The 20,684-nt window shown below is 52.8% G+C and overlaps 2 protein-coding genes across 11 annotated transcripts in view; one reads left to right on the forward strand and one right to left on the reverse strand.

Moving 5' to 3' along the window:
* Nucleotides 1–20,684, reverse strand: part of UBAP2L (ubiquitin associated protein 2 like) — a 397,837-nt gene that overhangs the window by 74,667 nt on the left and 302,486 nt on the right. The window lies entirely within an intron of this gene.
* Nucleotides 1–20,684, forward strand: part of TPM3 (tropomyosin 3) — a 33,904-nt gene that overhangs the window by 2,033 nt on the left and 11,187 nt on the right. For 2 of the 10 annotated variants that reach the window (XM_073323089.1, XM_073323085.1), the window contains exons 1-5: nt 7,288–7,487; nt 18,040–18,173; nt 19,091–19,208; nt 19,459–19,529; nt 20,387–20,462. In XM_073323089.1, the coding sequence (XP_073179190.1) occupies nt 7,356–7,487; nt 18,040–18,173; nt 19,091–19,208; nt 19,459–19,529; nt 20,387–20,462 (531 nt within the window). In that variant the 5' untranslated portion in view covers nt 7,288–7,355. Of the gene's footprint in view, nt 1–7,286; nt 7,488–18,039; nt 18,174–19,090; nt 19,209–19,458; nt 19,530–20,386; nt 20,463–20,684 lie in introns of those variants that run through there. The other 8 variants (XM_073323091.1, XM_073323086.1, XM_073323084.1 and 5 more) reach the window with 6 other exon arrangements.

Below are 20,684 nucleotides of genomic sequence, written 5' to 3' on the forward strand. Positions count from 1 at the left end.
AAGCAGCTGTCTGGGGTGAGAGGGAGCCCCCGGGCTGGGCACCAGAGGTCAGATCCGGCTCTCTTACACCACTGTGGTCACTGGGCTGGAGCCTCCCAGCTGGCTGAGCTGTGCTCATCAGAGGGCTGAAGTGAGAAGGCCAAAGGTGGCATTATTCCACCTGTATGCTCCCCAGTCCTGGGGGTGGCTGGGACCACGTTGGTCCCTAAGAACATAAGAAGGGCCCTACTGGGTCAGACCAATGGTCCATCTAGCCCAGTGTCCTGTCTACCGACAGTGGCCAATACCAGGTGCCCCAGAGGGAATGAACAGAACAGGTCATCATCAAGTGATCTATCCCTGCCACCCATTCCCAGCCTCTGGCAAACAGAGGCTAGGGACACCATTCCTGCCCATCCTGGCTAATAGCCATTGATGGACCTATCCTCCATGAATTTATCTAGTTTACCTAGCATAACTTAGAGCAGCCTCAGGGCTTCTCTATCTAACACCCAGCTGCTGAGGGGCCATTCTGGTAGCCAGAGCTCAGAGGGGCACAGGGGCACTCTAGCTGTGTCTCCCTTCCCCATAATATGCTGAAGGCTGGGGTGGGGGGGGCACATAAGAACTGCTACAAGAGCTTGATGCCATCCAAGGATTTCCCCAGGCAGGAGCCAGGTGCTGCCCTCACAAAGGGACCTGGGCACACGGCCTAACAAAAACATGTCACTGGGTCTGTGCGTCAGCGGCATGCAAGCGCCAGGCTTACGCAGGGGTATTAATAGGCTGCCCACATACCTGTCTATTGAGGCAGAGCTTGGGTTTCAGGCTGACACATGAGACGAGCTCGCTCAGCGCTGCCCCTCCGGGGCCTGGCATGCTCACAGGAAGCAGGATGCTGCTTTGGGCTGCTTTGTTCATGCAGATGGGATTTTACCCGTGGCCTCTGTACTGCCCCCACCCACCACCACCCTGGGATAGAGCGAGAGGAAGTCACCTTCTCCCCTTAAAGGCCTTGCCCGCACTGGGAGCTTCAGCTGTGATCCAGCTGCTGTTTACACCAGTGGAGCTGACCCCTCCGGGAAACCCAATGCAGATCTTGCTCTAAACGGGTTTTATCTTGTCCACACCAGGGATCTGTGCCCAGGCAGCTGTACCAGGGCTGGAACTGGAGCAAGCCCCAGGGTAGGCCAGGCCTCAGCCACCCGAGATAGACCCCATGCAGTCACCTGAGGGCTCGCACCTGGGGATCTTGGGCTTGGGTTCATGGGGAGAGGGAGAGCGAAGAGAAGGGGCAGGAGCAGCAGTGAATGGCTGTGTGTGTGTGAGGCCGCGTGCGCAGAGCCATGTATGTACACGTGTCTGTGTGTGCACTTATGGGCCCGTGCGTGTCTGGGTGTGCGTGCAGGGTGCTTTACGCTCTCTCTCCGCTGGTCTCTGCTCAATTAAAGCACTTGAAGGTGATAATCAGAGAGGGGACAGACGGCAGGGAAGGCTGACGGCACAGAGATGACACCCTACCCGGGATTTTCTCCTTAGCCCTGATGGTCGCTCCTGCCCGGAGGCTGGGCTGTCTGGCTCTGGGAATAAGGGTGCTTATCCCCAGCCCTCGAGCACAAATCATCACCGGAGAACTGAGAAAGAGTGGCCAGCGTCCTACCCGAGCCTCTTTTTGTGGGTCTCAACAGAGGCCAAGGATTGGGTGGGGCTCGGAGCCTGAACTACCCTCTCACCACTAGAGGTGGAAGGTGGGAGCCTGGGTGTGGGGAAGCTCGCCCTGCCCCCAGGGTGCCCTTCTCCTGTGGATAAAGGGGCCTCCGCTAGGGCACCTCTCACCAGCAGGAAAACCCCTTTTGAAGAGACTCTGCCGTGCCAACTTGACAGCGGGTGTGCGGCACACACAGTGTGCACACGGAGTGAGTGGGTGTGCACAGGGTGTGAGAGGGTGTGCAGCGTGCAAGGTGTGCACAGGGCTGTGCAGTGTGCACACACAGAGGAAGTGGGTGTGCACAGGGTGTGTGAGAGCGTGGTGGTGCAGTGCACAGTCAAAATCAGCCGCAGGAAGGGGCGTCCCCGGCTCCCTGTGCTGGTCAGTGGTGCCCAGGGCAGCCCTGCGGCATGGCAGGGAAAGCAGCTGCAGAGATGTGCAATGTGGAGTCACTGACCGCACAACGAGCAACAGGGAGAGATAAGGATATTTTCAGCTGCTGGGTTCTTCCGGCCCCTGCTGCTAGGCAGCCTCTTAGGCAGGGATCAGAGCTGTGCAGCCTGCCGTGGTGTGTGCCCATCTCACTGCTGTCACAGAGCAGCCAGGAGAGCAGAGCGGAAATTTGCTCCTGTTGCTCCACGCCCTGGACATGGATGCAAAGGGGCAGAAAGAGCCTCCCAGGAAATAGTGCCAGAGCAAAAGGCCCTGGGCAGGAAGCACGGCCCAGTCTGCATCCCCTGGGCAGGAGGCCCAGGTGCAAGGGATTCTGGGGCAGGCCAGGGGAAGATCGAGGGCGTGTCCATGGCGGGAAAGGCAGTGGTTTGGATGGTCCTGTGCCCCAGAGAGACTCTGCCCTTGCAGTGGCCCATAGGGGCTGTTGGAATCAGGCTCCAGCAGCTCCTGAGTAGAGGAGGTGCAACCCCCTCCATTGAACTCCTGCTCCGAGGGCTGGCTCAGGAGTGAATCTGGGCCTACGGTCGCGGCCACATCCAGTGCCGGGGTCCAGATCATCATCAGGGGCTAGACTCACTCCCTTCTGCTCCCTTGCAAGCCTAATACAGCTCCCTTTGGAGGAGCAGCTTCCAGGCAACCCAGGCTGGGGAGTTAGAGAGGAAACGGTGCCAGGCCGGAGGACAGCAGGGTGGGGAGCGGCGTGTTTCCAGGGGCAGAGTTGATGGGCCGGGGGGATGCAGGGAGGCAGCTCCCAGGTGAGCTGAGCTGCAGAGGAGAAGGCTCCTGCACAGCCGTGGTGTGAGGAAGTGGCACTGAGAATGCTGTTGCCGTTGATGTGGGTAGAGAGAGAACCTGTATTTGAAAGCCAAGACAACGGGGGACAGATGTGGGCTATACGTCTCTGAGACCTGTGCCCGGGATCCAGGCCAGCTACAGCCTCTCCGTGACCTTAGGAATCCTTGTGTCCCCTGTGCTGTGGAAAGAGCTCGGTCCCGTGGAAACAGAAAAGCCATTGTTGGCCTGGGCTGGGGCAGGGTGGAAGCTCTGCGGCCCTCTCGACAACTGCAGAACGCTGCAATTGTTGTCGGCGGTTTCCAGGAAAACAATGGCACAAGCGGCATAGGGTTTCGCTCAGTGCTGTCGTCCTCCCATCAGTCATGGGGCTAAGGGCCATCAGAGTCCCATGCAGCTGCTGCATGGAATTAGAAGGGGATGAGCTATTCAGATTCATCCTCCACAGAGATTTGAGGGATGAAGGAGCTTTCACCACCTTTCACTCCCCCCTGCCCCCCGGCCATGGTGGGAACGTGATGACTCATGGGAGAATGCCTGAGTTGAAACCAGGAGGAGAAAGTGTCCCCTGCCGATGGGAACCAGAAACGAGTCCCCTGATAGTTCCTCAGCCCAGAGGTGCAGCTGGGTTCCCCAGGACAGTGAGAGTTAGGAATATGCACCTTTCAGTGCAAAGCCCTGCTGGTCAATCAGGCACTGCAGGGAGATATGGGACAAAGAAGGCAGGGTGATCTCAGAGCCCCCCACTCTGAAGGCCAGCCTGGAGAGCCAGTTATTAAAGAGCAGCCTAGATGGTTGGTAAAGCCCTTGGGGAGGGGCAGGCTGCAGAGCCATAGCGCTGGTGCAATGGGCGTGCAAACAGGAACACTTTGGCTCCACACCAGCTGCGGCCAGGCCGGGGATGTTTCTTCAACCTCTGTGGCTTTGCTCAGGGCTTCCTCCTTTAGGCCCCAAGTCAGCAAAGTACTTAAGGATGCGAGTAATCCCAGTGTACTACGTCCGTGCTTAAAGTTTGGCTCATGCTTAAGGACCTTTCTGAATCGGTGCCTTAAGCAATAAAGACAAGGCCTCTTTTGTCAGTGGGTTCTGGGGTTTTCTTTCCTCTCCATCTTGCCCTCTTTCTTTCCACTTTCCCCCAGCCCCACTTTCCAGTCCCCTCTTGCTATAGTTTTCTGGGCTCTCCAGGTCCTCTGGGGCTTGGTCTCACCATGCACAGTAAATTCAAATCTGGGCATCCTTACACAGGCAGATCTCTCCATTGAGTCAGGAGGGATTTTCTCTGAGTATGGATGAAGTAAAGAGCTCAGGACCCGGACAATGCAAAGTACAGGTAAGGCAAAACTGCCTGTCAGTTTTACCCAGCAGAAAAAGGGCACTTTCCCTAGAGTCTATCTACACAGGCACTGAAGTTGCACTGGTTTAATTTAAATCAGATTGAAAACCAGTATAGTTAAACCTCTGTGTGGACACACCTATATCGGTTTAAAAGTGGTTCTAGTGGCTTTACTTGCACCTGTACATTTCCCAGTGCGAGCTGAACCAATACCCGCTGGGTTGTAGTCGATTTAAGACAGTCCATGCGCAGATGACTACATCGTTGTGAAATTACACCAGTGCAGCTTTGTGTGGGCAGGTCTTGGCTGGGGAGTCGGGTGTATTTCACGCTTCCCAGCCTGACACTGCGTGTGGCAAGCATGTCTGAACGGTGGCTGCTCTGGCCGCAGCCTGGTCGGACATGGCTTCTTGAACCTGTGCCAAAGCTTCCACACACATGTGGGCAGGCTACAGCATGCGCCCTCATGGGACGGTCACAGCGCACTGTCAGGGGAAGAGAAATAGTGCCAGGGAAATGGTGTGCGGTCCTTTGCTAGCAGCAATCAGGCAGCAGCTGCAGTCGCAGACTGGCTGGAGCTGAAGTGCAAATTGTGTTTCTGTTGTAAAGCTCCACTGTGCAATAGTGCAAACTGTGCGAAACAGGGGTTATCATCATGAGTAAAAACAAAAGGGAACTTCAGTTAGGCTGAAAATAAGCAGCAAATCAGCAATCTCTCCTGGGACTCTGCCAAATTCACAACACAGGAAAGCTGTTTAAAGCGTCCTGCATCGCCTAGCACACAGGGCTAGAGGTGTGGGGGGAGTATTCAGTTCTAGCTAAAACTAGTGGGCTTCCAGGTATGTCTATGGGGAAACCCCTGCAGCACTTTAAAGCACAGGACCCACGGGTAGCAGTGAGTTACTGTAAAAAAATGTAACCGTTGAAGGGGAAGAAACTGGCTCAAGGGAGTGTCTATGTGCTTTGGAGCCTTCCATGCAGCCCAGGTCCTAAGTGACCCTGGTCAGATTCTCAGCTAGTGTAAGTTGTCAGAGCTTCACTGAGCTGCTGGGAATCTTGCCAACACCAAGTATTCAAAAATAATGAATCAAGCCTCAAAAATCAGAAGGGTGGCGTAAAAGCCATGGGACAGGGAAAGTGATCTCTTCCGAGCTCTTTCTATTTGCCTTCAGATTAGAGTCTGGCTGCGGGATTCACATTTACAAACTCTTCTCCAAATCTGAGGGCTAGAAACTATGACAGCGGAGAGTCCCAGCTAATCACATGATGCTGGGAGTCGGGGCTTTATGGAAAACACCAAACAGCATGAGACTTGCCGTACAACGCTGGGAGCTGGGCTCATAACTCAGTCCCAATGTAACGGCTGCTCAGCAGCCTGGGTGAAATGAAGTGGGCACCTCAGCCCGTTTCTCAGTGGACATATTTCCCCTGTCGTCACAGACAGCGCTAACTGCCACACAGGTTGGCAGCCTCCGAAAGAGGCCAAGGGCTGAATGGGTCAAGGAGTATGAACTTTCTTCTCACCCTGTGAAGAAGGGGGACAGATTCTTTACCTTGCTAAGCACCTATTTTGCTGCCTGCCTGCTTGTAATCTCTATTCTTCCTTCCCCACTGCCCCTAGCATAGGGGGCATCGGGGACAGAGAAGGGCAGATGGGGGAGTGTACAGTGCACTTCAGTTATCCCCAGCTGGCATATGGTCCTTTGGGGATCACAGTCATCTGGCACAGTTTAGTGCAACCCCAAGGGTGCTGTAACCTACACCTAGTGGTCGGGATGGGCAGTGTCAGGGAGCTGTAACTCATTCCCTGAAAGGCCTGCTCTCTACTGTGCCAAGCAGAAAATCTGGGCTGGGGCGGGGGGTCCTTCTAGGTCAGGGGCAGAGGCCCAAAATAAAGGCAGTTGATTTCCAGGAGGCTGATCAGACACCTCTCCTTAAAGCTAAAGATATTTCAAAATGAAAAATGTGCTAGTGAGTATTAACCCAGTTACTTTTCAAGTAACCTGGACAAAATGCTGGCCAGAGCCTGAGCAATGCTGTCATGCTGGGGGGAAATGGGAAAGGAGGGAGCCATGTGCTGGGTGATCTCAGCTGAGTGGAATGTCTAGCTGCACCCGCGAAGGCTTGTGCTGTTGTTCTGGGAGGTGAAGATCATGAATTATAGTCTTCATGCCCATATATGTATATGGTCTCCTGGGCTTGGGGCCTGTGGGGATGGACTGGTGACTCCTGGGCTTAGGGCTGCCACGTTTGAGATACAAAAAACGTGGACGTACAGGATGATCCTAAGCCCATAACATTGGCCAGCTGGCAGCTTGGGATTTCTCAGGACAACTCCCTAAAAAAGGGGAGGATCCTGGCAAAAACCTGGACAGGTGGCAGCCCACAGGTGTGCAGGGGTGACTGTTATTTGCAGCTTGCCAGTGTGCAGAGTTTGTGGGTCCTAGGTCTATTATCAGTAGAGCTTTTTGACCTACAAGGGGTGGCTGGGATTTGGGGGGTTGTGGGAAGGTTGTGACACTGGGACTTTGGGGTGTTTGTGGCTTTTGGGGCCTTAGCAGGGATTCTGACCTTTACGCTCATAAGCGTTTGTGCCTTTCGGGTTGTTCTGGGGCTCGTCTTAGAGTCGGGGGGAGAGCACCTCAGACTTTGGGGTCCAGGGGGTGGTGATTTCAGGGTGCGGCTTTGAGGTGTAGGGGGTGTAACCCACTGGGGTGCTGTTGTTACTTTGGGGTGTAACTCAGACTGGGGTTTGGACCTGGGGGGCTAGGGGGGTCAGAGGGATTTGGAGGGGTGTTGTGGCTCTGGGCTGTAACTCAGACTGGGGGGCTGGGGGGGTCGGGCGGGAACGGTGGGGCGCTGTGGCTTTGGGGGTGGGGCCTGCGCGCAGCGTGAAGCAGGGACGAGCTGCCGGCTGCCTCGTAACCATGGCAACCCCTGAGCGGGCGGGGACGGCGGACTCCGGCGGCGTCCGCGCGCGCCCGGCCGGAAGTGAGGTCACGTCCCGGCGGGGGAGGGGCGAGTTCCGGTATTTCAGGGCGGGGCCGGCGGAAGCGGGCTGCAGTCGGAGCGGGAGGCGGCGGCGGAGCCATGGCCGGGGTGACCACCATCGAGGCGGTGAAGCGCAAGATCCAGGTGCTGCAGCAGCAGGCGGACGACGCGGAGGAGCGGGCGGACCGCCTGCAGCGCGAGGTGGAGGCCGAGCGCCGCAACCGCGAGCAGGTAGCGCGCGCCGGGACTAGGCCGCAGCCCCCGCGCGCCGGGCCGGGGGCGCCTCTGCGGGCTCCTGAGGCGGGCGGGGGCGGGGCTCGGCTCGGTGGGGGGGGCGGGGTCACTGGCCGGCGGGGGGGGTCACTGACATAGCCTGGCCCGGTGGGGGCTGGGCTCCGTGGGGGGGTCCACTGGCGGGGGGGGTCCACTGGCGGGGGGGGGGCTGGGCTCGGTGGGGATGAACCGCGAGGGGGGGTGTCGCCGGCCGGCGGGGGGTGTGTGTGGGGCGGGGGCTGGGCTCGGTGGTGGTGGGGGGGGTCACCGGCCGGCGGGGGGGGTGTGTGGGGCGGGGGCTGGGCTCGGTGGTGGTGGTGGGGGGGGTCACCGGCCGGCGGGGGGGGTGTGTGGGGCGGGGGCTGGGCTCGGTGGTGGTGGTGGGGGCGTCACCGGCCGGCGGGGGGGGGTGTGGGGCGGGGGCTGGGCTCGGTGGTGGTGGTGGGGGGCGTCACCGGCCGGCGGGGGGGGGTGTGGGGCGGGGGCTGGGCTCGGTGGTGGTGGTGGGGGGGGGTCACCGGCCGGCGGGGGCTGGGCTCGGTGGTGGTGGTGGGGTCACCGGCCGGCGGGGGGGGGTGTGTGGGGCGGGGGCTGGGCTCGGTGGTGGTGGGGGGGGTCACCGGCCGGCGGGGGGTGTGTGTGGGGCGGGGGCTGGGCTCGGTGGTGGTGGTGGGGGGGGTCACCGGCCGGCGGGGGGTGTGTGTGGGGCGGGGGCTGGGCTCGGTGGTGGTGGGGGGGGGGTCACCGGCCGGCGGGGGGGGGGGTGTGGGGCGGGGGCTGGGCTCGGTGGTGGTGGTGGGGGCGTCACCGGCCGGCGGGGGGGGGTGTGGGGCGGGGGCTGGGCTCGGTGGTGGTGGTGGTGGGGGGCGTCACCGGCCGGCGGGGGGGGGTGTGGGGCGGGGGCTGGGCTCGGTGGTGGTGGTGGTGGGGTCACCGGCGGGGGGTGTGTGTGGGGCGGGGACTGGGCTCGGTGGTGGTGGGGGGGTCACCGGCCGGCGGGGGGTGTGGGGGCGGGGGGGTCACTGGCATAGCCTGGCCCGGTGGGGGCTGGGCTCCGTGGGGGGGGTCACCGGCGGGGTGGGGGCTGGGCTAGGTTGGGATGAACCGCGGAGGGAGGGAGGGAGGGGAGGGTCACCGGCCGTAGCCGCGCTGGCCGGGGGTGGGGCCGCGTCTCTTCCGCTCCCCGCTCAGGAAATGAGGCCGCAAGTTTGGCTCCGAGGAAATGCTCCCTCCACGGGGTGCGGCCTGCTCTGCCATGGCTGGGCCCCGCCTCTTCGCGGGCTCGGGAGCCTGCGGAGGGGGGTAATGTGGTGGGTGTTCTCCTGCCCATGTGCTGGGAGAGCCCCAGAGGGATCCGTTGTAGGGAGGCTTGGGAGGGGCATCCCCCTTGTGTGCTGGAGTGAGTGGGTTGTGAGCTCTGCTTCCCCGCCTGGGTGTGGTGGCATCTGGTGCTCTCCTTGCGTAGAGGTGAGGCAGCAGGCCTGTAACTGCTGTACATGTGGATTTTACGTTTTGCTGCTGTACGCTGGAGGTTCTGGGAGCCTCCTGATTGGCCAAGAGGAACCGCCTTACTAAGTAATTCATTATTTATTTGAGCTAAAGCACTTCTAGTGCAACAATCACTGTATTGTGAAGGCTGAGCACCTACATAAGATGCTGATGGGTGTTAAAGAAAATGCCAAAATTGTTTTAGATGTGGCTGAAGTCTGATGCTGTTGGGGTGACCCATCAGGCTCCTTTGTCAGTTCTGAGACTTGGAGTTTCAGGCCTATTTTTGGTAAAGATTACAAGCTGAGTGCTCTGAGTATACAGCTGGCTCATGGTGATGTTTTGGGCTTTCAGTCTTGAAGCAGCCACTCAGTAACTTGAGCTCAAGAAATAACTCTGCTGCTCAGCCCAGCACTGGGTTTGTGGTCAGAAAAAGATCTGACTTTGGAAAATGGGAAGCCACTTACTGTACTGTGGCCAACGCTGTGAGTTCCAGGCTTGTTCTAGAGCTGAAAGCATCATGGCTTGATATTTCAAGGATGTGAGCGCATATGGAAGCAGTATCTCCTATGGTACTCAATCTTCAGATTGGTTTTGTTACTGCGCCCTTTGGCTTTATTGTGAGCATGCCCTGAAAGCAAATGTAGAGACTAGTCTCTGCTCAAGATGTAATTTACTAGTGGTGCTGGTCCAGTAACCTTTGACAGGCTGAAATTGTGGCTTTGCTAAGGATTGATTTGTCACTGGTAAAACCCAGTTCAGCCTCTAGCAGATAAGAACAGTGCCTTGAATACTAGTTGTGCCAACTTCCAGGGCTTAATACCCTGGTTCCTGGAGGCGTTTAACTTCAGTAAGCTTTGCATATAGCTAAATGAAAAGCCTTACTGTTTTTAGTAACTTTCTTGCCTTGATGATAACAAGGGGATATATTAAATCCAGAAGTAGCCTTTATAAGCCGGCTCATCTTGTGATGAGCTCTCTGACCATTGGCATACATGCTAAATATGGCAGAAGCTGATACTAATTTAGCAAATCTGATCACTGCCTAAATCCTAGGATGGTGTGCAGGAAGGGATCCTGAACCACTGAAGAAAATCTAGCTTACTGGTGGGATTCTAGCCAAGTAGGCTGAGAGCTATGCTAACCCACCCTCAGACGTACATGGGAAACTTAGTACGTGCAGAAAGATACGATCTGTTTCTTCCACTGAAGCACTAGTTTGAAGCCAGCTTGGAGGAAGGGCTCTGGCAGGCTGAACAATGCCATACCCTACATGCTGGGAAGTGGTGGTAAAGTAGCCCTGGCTGCTAAAACTTTCTGGAGGACACTCCAGCTAGAGTAAAGATGCCAAGGAACACTCCCAATTCTCCTTCAGTAGAATAAGTAACTGTAAATATCCATGCTTGGCCAGTGGGGCTAGGCAAAATTTCTTATAAAATCTCTCCAGTTCTTGGAACACTCCTAGCTCACTAACTAGATTTGAAGCCCTCTGCCCCTCTCTCATACCAAACAGAGGGAGTGGGTGTGCCAGTCTCCGAAGTGAAAGCCATTACCCTAAATCATCCTCATTGTATCACTTAAATCACTTCTTCTGTGTTCAGCTTCTCCAGCTGCACTGGAACTAGCTACTGGAGGGGTGTGGTCCTGCAGCAGAACTCTCCTCAGTTGGTTACCTTGCTTCTGGTCAGACATGTAGTGTCAGGCATGGTCAGGTCTGCACAAACTCCTTATGGCCCTTGGCTGACCTACAGATACAACTTGCATGTCGCAACAGTGTAACAAGCAGCAGTTGTATTCCCTCCAGTACTGTATGCGGTAGACTTGCCCCATCCAAAGATAGCAATAGGAAGGTGCAGATTGTAGACCAATTTTTTTACTCCATTTCTAGGTCTTTAGAAAGACAGGCTTGACAGATTCCTGTGGGAGGTGGTAAAGATTTTTACAGAGCAGCTTTTTAAGTCTTTAGGTTTTGAGCCTACTTAGTCCCAGGGATCTGGTCCCACCTTCCCTTCTCAGTCTTCCCTTGCTGAGACTGCCTCTTTTGCCTTCCTCCTTTGTCTCCCAGGCTCTGTTTGCAGAGGTGTGTAGTTATTTGAAGAGGTGTGTAGTTAGCCCTGCATGTTCACATTCCAGGCTGTTCCTTGCTGAAAGGCTGGCTGCCCATGTCTACAGCAGTGCTTTGCTGAACACTCCCACTAATATCAGGTGATACTTAGAATACTGATTATCTTTTTGCTCACTGTATTATTGACTTGTTATCGTGAGGCAGTAGTGACTCAGGTTGGGTATTGTGGCAATTTAGGGTAGGTCACTTTCGTCTCAGGAAGTTGTAGTGATTGGCTAAGAAATCCACCAGTTTATCTGGCATGTACTAGAAACTCGGATCTGTACAGCAGCACTCGGATGAAGTCTGGGCCCATTTGAACATCTGTGTAAACTTAGTCTGGGTTTTTTATAAAGTCCAGCATGACCTCAGTACACAACTATTTGGAAACTGCTACTCCAAAATGGTGTCTGTCAACTCCACCTTGCCTTGGCTTTCTTCTCTCTGAACTGGAGCTGGCATGGATCACTCAGCCAGGTGGCCTTCTGGACAGCAGCTTACCTGGCCAGGGAAACTCTTCTGCCCCTATCTAAGGAGATTCAACTTCAGGATATCCTGAATAGGAGCAGCAGTATTTGAGAAGGAATGGCTTCTGAGGAAGGAAGGGTGGGTTCTAATCCAATGTTGTCATACTGCAGTTTTGTGTGTGCTCCTTGCATTTCAGTTACTGGTTCACTGATTTCTTGGTGTGCAGTGATGAATTGGCTTCTCTGGGTTACCCCTTTTGCCCTTTCACTGAAACTTTCTTTGAGCAGGGGCCTGAGAATCTACACTGGGGAACAAAGTAATGCCTCATGCTTGGCCCTGAATCCGTTTGCCCTGACACAAACACAGCCTTCTCCCAGCTCCTCAAATACATGATTCCCTTGAAGTCTAAACATGCTGACAGTGTAAATAATTAACTGGAGCTGTGAGAAGGATTCTCCAACAGACAGTTGGTGTATTTTCCTGTACTCCTCTCGTGAGTCTAGTGGTACTAGCTTGTCATTCAGAAACAGCATTGACTTAAAATGCTTTGGGGCTTGAGCTGTGATGGGTTGTATTATCCGTCTCTGACTCCATCTTGAACCATAAAGGGGAAGTGGGGGGAAGAGCTAATTCATGTTTGCTCACTCAGTGCTATAAGCACATAGGTATAAGTAAGTGGCACTTGGCATGAACTGAAGTGTTCTGAGAGAATGGAAGTGACATCACATGTGATGCTGCCAGTGCGGGAATTCTGTGGAAAACTTCCAGACTTTCCATCCTGCTCAAATACTGGCTTAATCAGAAACTGACTTGTTCAGTACATGGTGCTCTTGAGTACTTTCATAACAAGGACTTCAGTATTCAAGGCAGGGCTGGGTATGGACACTGGTCTGGAATTGCTAGAACAGGGGCAGGAAGAAGCAATCACATCAAGGTCCCATAATATAAGAACTAGGGTCCACCAAATGAAATTAATGGGTAGCCAGTTTAAAACAAATAAAAGGAAGCTCTTTTCTTCACTTGGTGCACAGTCAACCTGTGGAACTCCTTGCCTGAAGAGGTTGTGAAGGCTAGGACTTATAACAGGGTTTAAAAGAGAACTGAATAAATTCATGGAGTGAAGTCCATTAATGGCTATTAGCCAGGATGGGCAAGGAATGGTGTCCGTAGCCTCTATTTGTCAGAGTGGAGATGGATGGCAGGAGAGAAATCACTTGATCATTACCTGTTAGGTTCACTCCCTCTGGGGCACCTGGCATTGGCCACTGTCAGTAGACAGGATACTGGGCTGGATGGACCTTTGGTCTGACCCAGTATGTCTGTTACGTCTTAGGGCATGTTTACATTACAAAATTAAGCTGATGTAACTTGGGTCGAAATACAGGCCCCACAGTAGTTAAATTGCTTTTCTATGTCCACACTAGACACCTTGTGTCAGCGGTGTGCATCCACCAATTTCCCTGTTAATGTAGGGGACTGGGGACTACATCGACTGTTGCTGCATTTCACAAGTTAGCAATGCAGTGTCCACGCTGACACTGTGTCGACCCAAGTGCTATGCCTAAGTGACACTTGCAGTGGACTGAAATACAAACTGAGTTAACATTCTTCAGCTTGGAGAGGGACTGCTTTCTTTGAACTACCGGACTCTGCAGAATGATATCCTGAATAAGCTGAAATCAATGGGAGTTGGAAGGGCCATCATTCCATAGAATTGGGCTCCAAGTTCTTTATGCCTTACCCTGCACAGCTCTGGCTCTGAGCAGGTCAGAGTCATAGCATCATAGATTTTAAAGGTCAGAAGGGACCATTATGATAGTTTAGTCTGACCTCCTGCACAATGCAGGCCACAGAATCTCACCCTCCCACTCCTGTAACAAACCTCTAACCTATGTCTGAGCTACTGAAGTCCTCAAATTGTGGTTTAAAGACTTTGAGGTGCAGAGTCCCTGTGCCCCATGCTGCAGAGGAAGGCGAAAATCCCCCAGGGCCTCTGCCAATCTGCCCTGGAGGAAAATTCCTTCCAGACCCCAAATATGGTGATCAGCTAAACCCTCAGCATGTGGGCAATACTTGCCAGCCAGCCACCCAGGAAAGAATTCTCTGTAGTAACTCGGATCCTACCCATCTAACATCCCATTACAGACCATTGGGCATACCTACTGCTAATAGTTGAATATCAAGTAATTGCCAAAATTAGGCTATCCCGTCATGTCATATCCCTTCCATAAACTTATCAAGCTTAGTCTTGAAGCCAGATATGTCTTTTGCCCCCACTGCTTCCCTTGGAAGGCTGTTCTAGAACTTCACTCCTCTGGTGGTTAGAAATCTTAGTCTAATTTCAAGTCTAAACTTCCTGATGGCCAGTTTATATCCATTTGTTCTTGTGTCCACATTGGTACTGATCTTAAATAATTCTTCTCCCTCCGTGGTATATATTTAGAGAGCAATCCTATCTCCCCATTGGTTAGGCTAAACAAGCCAAGCTCTTTGAGTGTCCTTTCATAAGACAGGTTTTCCATTCCTCAGATCATCCTAGTAGCCCTTCTCTGTACCTGTTTCATCTTTAAGAAAGATAATCCAAACTGGGAGACCAGAACTGCGCACAATATTCTCACCAGTGCCTTGTATAACAGTACTAACACCTCCTCATCTCTACTGGAAATACCTCGCTTGATGCATCCCAAGATCACACTAACTTTTTTTCATGGCCAATGTGGCGGCTCATAGTCCTCCTGTGATCAACCATTACTCTGAGGTCCTTCTCTATTACTTCCAAGTGATGCATCCCCAGTTTATAACAAATTCTTAATCCCTGAATGCATGACCTTGCACACTTCACTATTAAATTTAATCGTATTACTATTACTCCAGTTTACAAGGTCATCCAGATCTTCCTGTATGATATCCTGGTCCTTCTCTGTATTGGCAATACCTCCCAGCTTCATGTCATCTGCAAACTTTATTAGCACATTCCTGCTTTGTGTGCCAAGGTCAGTAATAAAATTGGTCCCAAAACCGATCCCTGAGGAACTCCACTAGTAACCTCCTTCCAGCCTGACACTTAGTCTTTCAGTGTGACCTGTTGTAGTCTCCCCTTTAACCAGTTCCTTATCCACCTTTCAATTTTCATATTGATTCCTGACACTTGAGCTCAAGTCTGTCCAAGCTGGTCTGAAAACAGGCAGCTTGCTTGATATCCGGGGTGCATAGGGATGAAGAGTCTGATCCAGATAGCATAGCCTGCCCATGAATGGCTGAGGGTTGGGTCTGATGCACTGATTGTCTTGCTGGCTGTCACCATGGCCTGCTACAGCAGGATCAATGCAGTGGCTTTGCTAAGTCTAAGCTGAAGAACAGGATGGTTAAAATGAGGCAGTTGGGCTTCAGGTGTGGAAGACACCCCTACCTTACATGTAAATTTAAGGAGTGCCCTGGTTTAAGCAGTCAGCACTGAAGCCCTGAGAGTCCAGGGGCTGCCCTACATGCTGGCTCCAGTTTACATCTGGCCGTGGAAAGACACTGCAGGGCAGTAAAATGAAGCCATGCCCAGGTCTTGGTTCTGCTCTTTATTTGCAGCCTCATAAGAAATTCTTTTGTAATTGAGGTATTGTCATATTAAAGCTCAGCCAGCAGTTGTCATGGAAACGTACACTGCCACCCTGGCTTGTTGCAGCCCTGTGATAGTGTTCATTCACATCTCTGGGGAGAGGCATAGATCTCTAGAGCTGGGGGCTGGGCACAGGTGTCTTCTGGTTTAGGTTACCACTAACAGGGCCAAAGAATTCCCTTACTCCTGTGAGGAACCTCTTGGCTGCTGGAGGGAAGTTGTACTTAAGCCATCAAACTCTGTAGAAGATTCTAAATGCAAGTTCCTATACCCTGAGGACTGCAAAGTGCTCTGTGTTCAAGCTGGCTTGGGGTTGCCTTCCTAAGACTGCCAGCAGTCTTCCTGAGGTGCTGCTCATGCTGCAGGTGTGGGGGGGGGCACCCTTCTGCAGAAGGTAACTAAACCAAGCAGGGTTTTGTTGCGACTGCAAAGCTGTCAGGAATTTCACTTCCCTACTTCTTGGGGCAAGCTGCAGGGAGCCAAAACTAGCAGTGAAGTGAGTGGTGGAAGGGTAGAAGGTGGAGCCCCCTTGCAGTGGCTGAGGGAGAGGGTAGAGAAGCAGTTCCACAGCAGTGAAGGAGCCTTCTCCCTACCACAGCTTGGCTGAGTCCAGCTTAAAACACCACATAGCCAGAAACTGAGGTGACGGTTAGGTTCTCCCCACCGCCATGGTGGGGACAGCATCCTACCCTCTGCAGCTACTCTGCATGTGAGGGGATGGGCCTTACCATTCTGGTGTTCCTCTGGACTTGCTGGGGAGGAGAGTGCTCTCCTGTTGGTCTGTCTCACTTTCCTCAGGCTGTGCACTGTTTGCAACTAGACCAGACCTTTAGCTGAACTTTTTCCAGTTTTAACCCCCTTCCTCTCAAGTATAGGTGCTCACTGACTCCTCCAGCAGGGCTTGGTCCATGACAGCACCCTTCAGGCATCCACAGAAGAGGCATGGAAGTGCTCATCGAAAAGTCCCTTTCCCATGATGCACTCCTTCAAACCTGCCACTGGGTGGTACTGGCCTCACCCCTGCTCATCAGGGCACCATGCATCTGTTAATGGTCCAGCCAAGGAGAAGAACTGAATGGCTTGTCCAAGCTTTAACTCCAAATATATTGAGCCCTATTCTAACACTAGTTTTTTTTTTTCCCCATTGCTCAGCTGGTACAGCACTTCTACTTCCCTAAGCTCAAGCTGGCTCCCTTTGAAGCCTCAGCAACTTGCAGGCGGCTGTGTTACATGTGGTGGTTAAGGTATTGCAGATTGAAAGGTCCTGCCAGACTCCACACTGCTGCACTGAAGTGAGCTGCAGCTCTTTGGTAGCACTTCCTCTCAGCAGGACTTCTTCTAAGCTACTGGGAAGAAATCCGATTGCCCAAGGCAGATGGGGAGGGTTCTTATTACTGCCTTTAAGTGGCAAGCAGACGTCCCTAAGCTGTAGAGACCCCCCCCATGATGGGGGAAGGGGAGGAATGGGCATTGGCCAAGTGTACTAGTTCATCTGCAGCCTCAGGCTGGGTCGTAATGTTCATAGGATACCTACTTGCAGTGTCTCAGAAGCCCATAAGGTGTGTCTAGCACTAGAGTAATCGCTTGCATAACTGTTGTAGCTATCAAAGCAATGTCTAGATTTGAGTGGAGAACCAAGTCTCCCTGCTGACAGAGCAAAAGCTCAAGTGACTCCCTTTCCCAGGCTCCCAGCTGGCTTGTTTCACAGCACAGACCCAGGTGACCACAGCTCATGATCCAAGATAATATGGCTACACTGCAAGGGCTACCATGGCCCAGCTGCAGTGCAGTAGCGGATACTTACTAGAGCAATGGAAGGGTTTCCTCTGTCACTGTAGCAAACCCACCTCCAAGGCAGCAGCAAGGTCAAGGGAAGAATTCTTCTGGCAGCCTAGCAGGATCTACAGTGGGCATTAGGCCGATCTAAGGGGCACAGAGAGCATGAAATTTTTCACAGCTCTGAGTGCTGGAGCTAGCCTGACCAAGTTCTACGTATAGACCAGACCTAAAGCTTTTTATAGCTGCAGTGGCTCTTCACTAGCCCGTATTGAGAGGCTGACCCTGAAACTAGGGGCTGCATTGTTGCTATAGCTGTAGAATTCCCTTCCCAAAGAACTGTTCTCGAGACCGGATCTCCCCAAACTTTGCCTCTAGCTCCAAATTCCTGCTAAAGGACTGAGCAAAATCAAGCTGCTGTTCAGTGTTTCCAAGGTGTCCTTGGAAACCTGTCTCTGGAGGCCGGCAGTGATGTGCATTGGCTGGCCTAGGCACAGTGATCAGCCCTGGAAGTCTGGTGCTGTCCCTCATGGTCAGGGATCCCAAAGAGCTGCTGCCTCCTCCAAATGTGGTTCAGATAAACTTACAGTTGCTGACTTGCTTGAAACTTTCCTCCAGCCATGCTGAGTCACAGCTCAGCCACGCAAATGGCACTAGTTCTGTGTAAAGTGACTGGCTGCAGTGTTCATGGACTGGCAGGCTGCAGTTGAGGATCAAGGGAGAGTGTTAACTGGAAATCCTCTGGCAGATCTGATGCTCATGCAAGCAGAGGTTAGTTGGGCAGGTACCTGTCACAAGTCTGCTTGAGCTGAAATCCTAGTTCTTTGTGGTATGCTGGGAACTTGTGTGGAGCAGCTTAACGGCATGAAACTCTGCCTGTCAGAGGACACTCCAGCATTGTCCCTCCCCACCATTGGGAGGGCAGTGTTCACTTGCCAGACGTGGCACTGCTTTTCTTTTCCATCTCAGTCAATGGTGGACTGGGACATTGATCCCAGGAGCCCTCCCTTGCTGTCAGTGCTGGACGCGCTGTAGACTAGCTCATGGTGTGATCAATTCTCTAGGCTGAGGCAGAAGTTGCATCCTTGAATCGCCGTATCCAGCTGGTAGAGGAGGAGTTGGACCGAGCCCAGGAGCGTCTTGCCACAGCTCTGCAGAAGCTGGAGGAGGCAGAGAAAGCTGCAGATGAGAGTGAAAGGTGAGCTGCATTACAGGAGCAGGAGGCTTCCGCAGATATCACTCTTCTCTGGCTCTACACTAGTATTGCAGATGTGTGGTGGAGGTGTTCTTGAATGTTAATGCAAAATAACATTGAACTCACCAGGTGTATCTGGATCTTGGGGTAAAGTGTGTAGTCTGGGAGACAGCTCCTCAGATGGATGGTCAGACATCCCTTTAGATGTCTTTTCAGGTGTCCATCCTCTGCCCTGTCACAACCTCCAGCTTTATCCAGTCTTCATGGTTTGCTCTTGGCAGGTCATGCTTTAGACTGCTGCTGCTTGGGCCCCATGGGTTTCTGTATTTTACCATGAGCATGGATGCTATTTAACCCATGTAGCAATCCTCCTTGCAGGCAAGGAGATCAGCCTCTTGCCTCTACGCTTTCTCTGTGTAAAAAAAAGATTAACATCATGGGTGGGGCTTTAGGCCAAGTGTACATGGGTGAGCTTACAGCAGCACAGCTGTAAGGTGGCTTGTGTAGCCCTCTGCTGATGGGAGAGCTCTCCCATTAACATAACAGAGCTACTACTACTTGGTGAGCTGGCTGTCAGCAGGAGAAGCTCTCCTGCCGGCAGGGCTGTGCACACTACTATTTATGCCAGCAAAGCTGTTTACCACGCTGTATTTTTTCACACCCTGGAGAGAAGCTTTGCTGACATAAGTGGTAGTGTAGACATGGCCTGAGACTCTCCAGAGATGTTATCTGAGACTGAATTGTAACATTGGTGGATGAGGGTGAACTTCCTTCTGAACCCTAATATGTATAGTAGGTATAAACCCTGATTGCAGTCAGCCCTGCTTCAAGAACACTTTCATAAAGGTGCTGTAGTGTATAATATGCCAATTTAAGGTCACAGTTCTGTTCATCACCTCCCTTCCTTTTGTCTTGGGCAGAGGCATGAAAGTGATTGAAAACAGAGCCCTGAAGGATGAAGAGAAGATGGAACTGCAGGAGATCCAGCTCAAGGAGGCCAAGCATATTGCAGAAGAGGCTGACAGGAAATATGAGGAGGTGAGGCTCTCAAAGCTATCTTGCCCCTCTTGGCTTCACCCAGGTGCAAGGTAGCTCTCCTAATGGATCCTGTTGTCCAAAGTGCTCTCCTGAGTGAGAGTAGGAGTTGGTTTTTCACTCAGCTGAGATCATGCCATCCTTTCCTTGTAAGGAAACTGGCCAGCTGGGCTTCAGGACAGCAGTCCATTGTGAGCTCCTTCCCGAAGAATGAATCTCTTGCCTTATCAACTATCTGTGGCTTTCTCTCCAGGTTGCCCGGAAACTGGTGATCATTGAAGGAGACTTGGAGCGCACTGAGGAGAGGGCTGAGCTTGCAGAGTCGTGAGTATTTTGCCTTGGACCTCCTCTGCATGACTCCCTCTGCATGGGAACTAACATGACTGAAACCTCCCAAACCTTGTTAAACAAGGCCTGAAGTGTGGGCTGAGGTTTAGTTCTTCTGCCAAAGGAGCTGTTACTTCCTTGATCTCTCACTCCTACCAGGGGAAAATCAACACTTGGGGGCATGGAGTGCAATATGCATATCACAATCAAATGTTTGCCTTGTAGTGGATATGTCCATTCTCTTTGCATGGAGTGACTTTGTACCTACAGGATCAGAAGGTCCCTCTCAGCCTAGTTCTTTTCACCAGCACTGCTTTGTTGGTCACTAGAGCAGCTGGTGTCTACTAGCTTATCTTTAAATTGATGTGGGAAACTGAGGCACATACACAATGCAACCTACTGCAAAGGCCCTCTGGACAGGGAATTAAAGCAGCCCATGGAACCATAGAATATCCATGCCTGAGTCTGATCTGGCTTCTAAGATCCTATCAAGAAGTACTAGAGACTCTTGAACAGAGCATTGCTGAGTAGCTGGCTAGTTTCTATCCAGAACACACAGAGATGCAGTGTAAGGGCTTTTATTTCCTCAAGCGTGGCTGCTCTAATTCCTCTTTGAGGGGGAAGTGAGAGCCTTTCCGTTACATCTTTTAGGCCTTGTATAACAAAGTCACTTGCTTGCATGTACAGCAAGTGTAGTTGTGCTTCCCACCCAGATGTGCATGTCATGACCATGACTTTTCTTTGTTTTTCCCCTTCCCTTCCCTCTTTTTTGCTCGGCTTTGTTTGTGATGCTGCTCCTTTTGACCTTTGCCCCCCTTGCCTTGCTTGTGCCATCGTGTGATCGTCCTTAACAGTCGTTGCCGGGAATTGGATGAACAGATTCGATTGATGGACCAGAATGTGAAGTGTCTGGCTGTTGCTGAAGAAAAGGTACTAACCCTTCAAGTGTCAAACAGGTCTTGTGGCCTCCTCATCACACTCCTGCCCTCTGCTCCTTAATAGCATTTCTCTCCTTCATTTCTCACTTCTGGAATGCTCCAGTCTCTCCTGCTGACTGACAGACCTCCCTTTCTCTGAGTAGGTGGCAGCTGCAGCTGCCCCATAGTAGAACAGCTTCCCTCCCCACAGCGTACTTATTAATGTTCAGTTTTT

The sequence above is a fragment of the Lepidochelys kempii genome, chromosome 24 (genome assembly GCF_965140265.1).
Source record: "Lepidochelys kempii isolate rLepKem1 chromosome 24, rLepKem1.hap2, whole genome shotgun sequence".
Classification (NCBI taxonomy): domain Eukaryota; kingdom Metazoa; phylum Chordata; order Testudines; family Cheloniidae; genus Lepidochelys; species Lepidochelys kempii.